Below are 8526 nucleotides of genomic sequence, written 5' to 3'. Positions count from 1 at the left end.
ACACCACAGAGACGCCAACTGAATGAATGAATGGATGGATGGATTGTACAAGGAAATGAATAAATTAAAGTGAAATAGTGGACACGGATAGGGTTCTGCAGATGCTGCCACGTTAGAAAGAAGGAACTTCATTTGTTGAGAATTTCACAAATGGACACTAAAGTTGTAAATTTTCAATTTGGCCATTGAAGTACATGTTATGATTTTTCTCTGTCCGTAGTCCCATGTTTGATGGGAAATAAAATTAGATTTTTAGTGAATTTTGATCATAAGGAATTGAAAAATTGTGAATCTCATGAATATGTTGTTAAAATTAATTATTAATTTTGACTTAAATTAAAATTTTAATTTTAATTTTTACAAAACAAGGGTATTCACTCATTCAGCCACTTTCATTCTATTATTCGACATAGAGTTTGTTAAACCTTGACATCAATCAATTATTATTATTCATACTAAGAAATTACGACAATTCGTGAAAAGCTTCACGTTCAGTCAATAACATTACCAAGTTGTTCATTTCAACTCTAAACTTATTTTTAGTTGTTCATAAACCATATAGATTGCGATATAAGCTAAATACGAAGCCATCTAGAGGGATTTGTGAAGATTTAACAACTAATACGATGCATATGACGTTTATCAAATTAATGGAGCAAGTGATTATGTAAAAAATTATAAACATCTAATTGTAGTAACTAATTGGGTTCAGAAACAATTCGATGATTAATTTGAAAATTTTCTTGAATTTTAATAGCCATTAATGAAATCAAATAATGAACTCCTTTTTTTTTAAGGTGTCCGTTTTCAACGACTATTTTTTGGGTCTGTAATTCGTCCCTCTTCACACAGACCAATTAAATGCGGGATGTGCCTCCAACTGATCAGGGTCCGAGCACCTCTCCAACTGGACTGTCAAAGTGCTTAGTGAACCATCTCATGTTGCGCCTTGCCTTCCAAATCACTCCTACCTTCCAGTATGTGTATTGCCTTTCAAGAGCCCCAAAAATCGAACACACGATCTCTGATCTATCAGTTTTGAGAGAATTCGTCCTTTGCCAATAGAGAAGTGCCCTGGGGGGCAATCAAATAATTAACTCTTCGTTAATATCTCCGTGGTGCTTATTATAAAAAATATTCTGGTGTGAGAATTGTAAAATGGGAGAAGTAGAAGGACTGTTGAGAAAAGAAGGATGCCTTGCTGGCGCCAATCAACCGCTTCAATCTTGAGACCCTTCTGGCGTCTGCTTTTCTTTTCCCAATCTTCCTAAGCTTTGTGCAGTAAACACACACACACTCATTGCGAAATTTCTTCTGTGAACTAGCCCTAGGTTTCCATTTTTAAACATTCCAATTACTCATAGTTATTAACGATTATATAGCATTGACAATTTTCGTGGGGTGTTGAAGAAATGGAAGGAGGAGAAGGAGGAGGAGGGTTGAGTGTTGGGAGCATACCATCAGCATCGTCTGCGCCGCCGCCATTTCTGAGCAAGACATACGATATGGTGGACGATCCAACGACAGATTCGGTGGTGTCTTGGAGCAAGAGCAACAATAGCTTCGTGGTCTGGAACGTACCGGAATTTTCCAGGGATCTTTTGCCTAAATATTTTAAGCACAATAATTTCTCCAGCTTCGTTCGCCAGCTCAACACTTATGTGAGCATCTCTTTTTGTGGCTTTTTGAATTTTCAATTTTTTTAAATGATTATTGGAGGTACTTGTCCAGTTGCCCTAGGTTACGAGGATCATTATTTTATGCTTGTATGTAGATATTTAGCTAAGTTACTACTGCTTCAGAGGATTACATATTATAGAGACCAGATTATCTCAGAGAGTCACAAGCAGGATGATTATCAAAATATCAAAGTTCCAGTAGCTGCTCAGATTTGGCCTGATTTGTTTATTTTTGATTTTTTTTTTCTGTTAATGGCATCCAAATTTCAGGTTCTGGAAATGGTTTGAGTGGACAGAGAAAGAAAACTCTGCAAGTTTTCTTCCCAACTGATAATTGAGGAACAACTTTGTTTCATATTATTTATCAGCTGATACCCAATACGCCATGACTGATATGGAAAGGTGCTTTTGAGAACCACTGGAACCTTGACTTTGAACCATGGTCTCTCAAAAATACTAGCTCATCGATATTTGTATTAAAAACTTTCAGTATAGTGTCTGTTTTGGAAAATTTAGGTGAATCGTGTTTGGATTATGGAAGCTAATTTGGATGTACAAAGCTATTCTTGAAAATAATGAAAATCATCAGGAATTCAGGATCACTGTATTCTGTACATTCATGGTTTTCAGTACAACTAGTGGAGTTGAGAACCCAATTAATCATGTTTTGCGAAAAGAATTAGCCGTGTTTATGTTGAATCAGTCCTTTGTTTCATGCAGTATCTTGGCTATATGTCATAAAGGTCTTCTAAAAATGGAGATATGTTTTCTTTTCTTTTCTTTTCTTTTCTTTTTTTAATTTTATTCTGAAGGGCCATATCATGTTGTCGGCGACCATAATATTTTTATAGTTTGCTTTCCTCTTTTTCCAATCAGGGGTTCAAGAAAGTTGACCCAGACAGCTGGGAATTTGCAAATGAGGGTTTCCTAAGAGGCCAAAAGCACCTTTTGAAGAGCATAAGTAGGAGAAAATCTTCCCATACACAACATCAGCAACCCTCCCAATTTCAGAGTTCATCTGTTGGGTCTTGTGTTGAAGTTGGAAAATTTGGAATAGAGGAAGAGGTCGAAAGACTGAAAAGAGATAAAAATGTTCTCATGCAGGAGCTTGTCAGGTTAAGGCAGCAGCAGCAATCGACAGATAACCAATTACAAACTGTTGGGCAGCGTGTTCATGTAATGGAGCAGCGCCAGCAACAAATGATGTCATTCCTCGCAAAAGCCATGCATAGCCCTGGATTTGTGGCCCAGCTGGTACATGATCAAAATGAAAGCAACAGACGCATCTCTGGAGGTAATAAGAAAAGGAGACTTCCCACTCAGGAAGAGGAAGTCTTAGGTGGAAAACTTGATACAGTGTCACCTGATGGACAGATTGTTAAGTACCAGCCTTTGATGAATGAAGCTGCAAAGTCCATGCTGCGGCAAATCCTAAAGATGAATGCGACTGGGAGGCTTGAATCGAAAGTTAACAACCTGAATGGTTACTTGATTGATAGTGTCCAGCCTCCATCTGGTATAGCAGACAGCGGTAGCTCCTCCAATAGAATGTCTGGGGTGACCCTTTCAGAGGTTTTGCCACCTTCTTCACAATCACCAGCGGTAGCAGAATCAGCATTTTCTTTCAACTGTCCTTCAGCTGCCATATCCGCGGTCCAGCATTCCTCTGGTTTGGTACATGAGAAGAAACAAGGTACTCCATTTCAAGAAATGAATGTTGGGTTGCCAGAATTTCCTCAAAGTCAAGGAATCTATCCAGAAAAGCATGAGCACCTAGACATGCCTCTTACTGGAGCTGAATCTAGAGATGCAGGGAATATGGACGCAATGACAGGATTGGTAGATGGCCCTATGCCAGTTGGACCTGATGGATTTTCATCAGATCTTGACATTGATATCTTGCTAGACGAGATCCCTAAGCTACCAGGTATAAATGATGTTTTCTGGGAACAATTTCTTTCTGCAAGTCCCCTGACTGAGGATACTGATGAGATCAATTCTGGCACATTGGAATGTGGTACTGGAGAGGAACAGGATCAGAAGATAGGGCAAGAAGGTGAATGGGATAAGATGAAGCTTATGAATAATGTTACGGAACATTTGGGACGTCTTGCATCTGCATCCAGTACTATCTGATTCTGTGTTAAGAATTATATTCTTGCATGAAGTTTTGGAGGTAAAACTTCAATTCAATTTCCTTTGATAAGCAGTGGGTCATTTCACATTCAGTCCTTCTCTATACAGACTTACCAAGTGTTAACAGAGCTTAATGCTATCTTCATATAAGGCAGGTCTTTATGACAAATTTCTAATTCTGGCTTCTCATTATCAAATTCGTATATGTACCACTGCAGAAAATAGCTATACATTGATGTCAATACGTATCTATGTCAACAATCGAGTGTGTATCCTTTTAATAACTACACAATCTGAATATTACATATGTGCTTGCTTATAAGCAGTGTGTCCCAAGGAATATGTGGTTAAAAAGTAGATAAATCTAAATAATATGCAGTTGAAAATGATATATGACCAGTTTATAAATACTTAAAGACTTCGCGAAACATGCTTTGTCTCCTCGGCTTAGGTTTTTGACTTGTTGGATAAGCTTGGTGTCTCTGATATTCATGGTGATTACAATATTATAATTTTGCTTCAAATTGCTGCTATATTTGTGTTGAATTTTTGGCAAAATGATATCAAATGCTGAATTTTGGTTTTTGCCAGGTCAATGCTGTGGAATACCGGCATACAAAATGCCTCTACTCAAATATGCTTCTGTTACAGTGGGAAGTTTTTAGACTGCTATCCACCTCAAACTTTACCCTCTTTTTTGGAAAATAATGCATGGAGACCTTTGTATGAAGTTTGTAAACTGTACTTCTAAATCCTAGAAGAAAACTGTATGATATATGATGTCCTAATGTCATAGCAATTACCTACACTTGCTTAGACAGGAATGGTAGACCAGCTGAAATTTGACATCTTGACCTTTTATAATTCTCTTGCCTATGAAGTTGTGTATAATTGTGCTTTTGTATACCTTTAGTTGAAGGAGGTCTCCTCGAAGGTCTTTGGCTTCAATGCTTTCATATTCAAGGTTCAGTTCATGCAAGAATGAACATAATTTTAGATGCAAATTGAGTACAATATTCACCAATTATCCTTACTAGAGCAATATCCTCCTTTTCGAACGAGCCCCCACAAACAGAAGTGACTGGGTATAGGCATTTCTTGATGTACTCCTGTTGGCACATAAAAATTCAGCCCAAATCGAACAGCCCAAAAAGTATAGCCCAATTGAAGGATCCCCAAATCGGATAGCCCAAAGAACGAAATCCAATCGAACGAATCAAGGTGAAGGCCCAAATAAGGGGCCCAAGAATGCGGTAACGCCATCGTCCAAGTTTGCAAGTCGCCCAGAATCTGAACGAATGGAGTGTCATACGGTCGCCCAGAGCTATTATTCTACTCTTGCCCAAACCTTCAAGTCGCCCAAGGTATCAACAAATATAAAGCATCGTGGTTATCAAAGAATGCAGTTATCAAGGCAGTTGTTAAAGTAGCCTTATCACGTTCCACGACTCTAGAAATTCAATCGAAAGCAGTTGAACGATGAAAGATAATGGCAGCAGTTAAAAGGCAGTTTCATGACAAAATGGCTACTACAAAGAAAGTGGGTGGTTATAGGACGATCAAACAGTTTTTAGGGTAGTTAATCACAAAGAGATCGTCTATGAGGTATAAAAGGGAGAAAGGACGCAGAAATAAAGGACCGAATCCAAAACTCTCGAACAGAGAATATGTAACTTTCATTTCCTTAGCTCTTAGACTTAAACATTTTTCTTTCTGTAACTCGTGTGCTTGCGCCCCTTGGAGGCACGTTGTTTTTCATTCCCAATTGTAAAGTTCATCGCCAATAAAAGAACACTCCTTTTTGGGACTTTGTCTCAAGAGGTTTCGTCCCTTACACAATCGTCTGATCTTTTTTAATTGTTAGCGACTTAACCCGCGCGAAACAATTTGGCACGCCCGGTGGGACTGTGGTGTTAGGTGTTGAAAATACAAAAGGTGAAACAATATGCCTCAGAGATCCGACAAGGAAGGAGCAAGTCAGGGAGGAATCCAGTCTGTAATCGAGCGATATGAGGAGCAGCATGCCTCTCCACGAACAGATGGACAAAATCAGAGCAGTAACAGTCGTTACGAACCAATGACGGAGTTGAGTCCTCGAACCATGGGTGCATTGCTTGGAGAACTCACGCAAGACGTCGTTGAACAGGTAAATCTTCGAAGTATTCATAATATGGAAAGATTTACACAAAATGGAAATGCACACTATGACAATATGGCCAAACAGCTAAAGACGTTAAACAAAACAATGAATAAGTTAGTAGGCCAAATATGTCAACCAGCTATACCTCTTACAAACCACTTTCAAACCAGGACAATTGTGGGACATAATCCCTCTGTCCTAAATTCGAATCAAGGGGTGGAATCGCTTTCTGGTCCCTCTACTTCAAACCAAGGAGGTACTACAGTGCCAAATCAAAATAATGGTAGTGGAATGCCTAACTTGGGGGGTAATTCAAACGTGAGAGATAATGTCCTAAACAATGGACATAATATTCCACGTGGTAATGAGGGAACAGATGTACAGGCTAATGGTAATGGCCCTAATTATGGTAATTTTGTTGCCAATCAAGGACCAAACATCAGACCTCATGCAAATCAACCGGTTAATCAGCCTGTAGGAATTCCATATGATCCCAATGTCATGTTGAGGAACCAGATTATGGAAATCGTGCAGGATCAGATGGCCTTTGGGGTGCGTCCTGTCATTAGGCCGACGTATACAAAGCCATATCCTGATTGGGTAGACCAAGCATATCCATGGCCTAAAGGGTACAAAGTGCTAGAATTCTCACTGTTTACTGGTTTAGGAGAGGTGTCTACTCTAGAACACATAGGGCGATTCACGTTGCAAAGTGGTGATGTAACCGATTACCATAAAATGAGACTTTTCCCTAGTTCGTTAACAGGAGTAGCTTTCTCCTGGTTCATCAACTTGCCAGCGAACTCTGTTCAAACATGGCAACAACTGGAACAGTTGTTTCATGCTCAGTTTTATAAAACTGAATTTGAAGTCAATTTGGCTGATTTGGCGAATCTACGTCAAATGCCAAATGAATGGGCAGAAAGTTTTCTCCAAAGGTTCAAAACAGCAAGAAGCAAGTGTTTTGTACCTCTGCCCGAAAAAGAATTTGTCAAGATCGCAAAAGGCTGCTTGAGCTTTGATTTAAAAAAGAAGTTCCAGGATAAAGAATTTCCTGACCTTTTCCAGTTGAGTGCGAATGTGATTAGATATGAACGACTAATAAGAGAAGACGAACAAATGAAAAATTCTAGTAAATGGACTTATTACAGAGACCCAAATTTTGACGTTCATACCATCGACGACGAATCATACGATCAGGCTGAAATATGTTTGGCCGAATTGGTAAAAGGGGATACATATACTTGTCTCATAATTGCCAAACCTAGACCATCGGGCAAAGATGAGCCCATAAAGGAAGGAAACATAAAGGTTAGAACGTTCTCGTTCGATGTGACCAAAGCTGACCTTATATTCGATAAATTATATAGGGATAAGCAAATAAAGTTGAGCGATAAACACAAATTGCCAAACCCTGAACAAATAAAGGGTAAAAAATATTGTAAGTGGTATAATGCATGGTCGCATTTGACTAACAATTGCTTGGTTTTCCGTCACGTATTGCAGGATGCTATTGAATCAGGACGAATTACGTTCGACGATAAGAAAAAGATGGCAGTGGACGAAAATCCTTTCCCACAGCCACTTGGGGTAAATATGGTAACGTCTGGGTTCAAGAACAAGTTGCCAAAATTCAAGTTGATCATAGACGATGGAGAAGAAGATACTAAAACACATCCCAGTGTCTTCGAACGTATCAAAGGGAAAGAATAAAAAAAAGGACGAAAACGTCCTGTACGCAAGGTGTAAAAGGGAAGTAAATGGAGACACGGAGAAACCAGAGACACGGCAACATCCTCATCGCCCTGCCTTCTTCCCAAACATTCAGTATGGTAGAGGGCGAGGTACATCATTTTATAGAGGACCACCTTTTGAAAGGCAGTTCAGACCAGCAGATACTGGAAGAACATTTAGGCCGCAACCTCGCCGACCAAATGTATGGCATTCATTCCAGTACAGCGCAGGAAGGGCAATACCCTTCGATGAGATGACTAGGACCCAACAAAGGCGTTTCCAGCGAAACTACGGACGGATGATGAGGCAGCAACAAGGAATGCCACATCCTAAAGCGCCTCTATTACTCAAGGTAGCCAATCAGAACGTCCTCAAAAATAGTAAAGAGACTGGTACAGATGAATCAATGAAGGAACTGCCAAAAACATCTTCTGGGAGGTCAAGGTTTGAGAGGGACAAAAAGGATGAAGAAGATCCAGATCAGCCCCTTGCTATCCAATTCGGTACGTTGCCTCCTGTCGTGGCCAATAATTACCTACTGGCCAATGAATTCAAGAATAAAGAAAAGGAAGAAGAGAGGGAGGACAACGAAGGAGAAGCCTGCATGCTGGTATGTGAAGAAGGCCAGACTTCTGGAGAGGCCTACAACGATGAAGAGGACGATGGGATGACAGACATTGAAGAAGAAATCGACCTAGAAGCAGAAAGGAAAAAGAGGGGAGTATCGCGCAACACTCTGTTTAAGCAACTACACCAAGAGGGAGTTCGCGAAGTAGACTTGTTGGGGGAACCATCTGGGCGTCCTTTCGACTTCTACGTACTATACGGGACACCCAA

General features: G+C 39.7%; 1 protein-coding gene across 2 annotated transcripts; it reads left to right on the top strand.

Moving 5' to 3' along the window:
• Positions 1–1193: 1193 nt before the first annotated feature.
• Positions 1194–4763, top strand: LOC111405692 (heat stress transcription factor A-1b). 2 transcript variants are annotated; one of them, XR_002704849.1, is made up of 3 exons: positions 1194–1661; positions 2556–3966; positions 4407–4763. XR_002704849.1 is itself a non-coding variant. In XM_023034689.1 (3 exons), exons 1-2 carry the CDS (start codon positions 1413–1415, stop codon positions 3813–3815), a joined length of 1509 nt encoding a protein of 502 aa, XP_022890457.1. In that variant the 5' UTR covers positions 1196–1412; the 3' UTR covers positions 3816–3855; positions 4407–4763. The 2 variants fall into 2 exon arrangements, 1 of the variants encoding a protein (XP_022890457.1); XM_023034689.1 differs by having other exon boundaries at positions 1196–1661; positions 2556–3855.
• Positions 4764–8526: the final 3763 nt, after the last annotated feature.

The sequence above is a fragment of the Olea europaea genome, chromosome 12 (genome assembly GCF_002742605.1).
Source record: "Olea europaea var. sylvestris chromosome 12, O_europaea_v1, whole genome shotgun sequence".
Classification (NCBI taxonomy): domain Eukaryota; kingdom Viridiplantae; phylum Streptophyta; class Magnoliopsida; order Lamiales; family Oleaceae; genus Olea; species Olea europaea.
This window is presented reverse-complemented; position numbering and strand designations above follow the sequence as displayed.

Bases quoted from the DNA above. Each gene is read 5' to 3' on its own strand.
- LOC111405692 (XM_023034689.1), top strand. From the start codon at position 1,413: ATGGAAGGAGGAGAAGGAGGAGGAGGGTTGAGTGTTGGGAGCATACCA. The intron at 1,662-2,555 runs GTGAGCATCTCT...TTTTCCAATCAG, and splicing joins TTCGCCAGCTCAACACTTAT to GGGTTCAAGAAAGTTGACCC.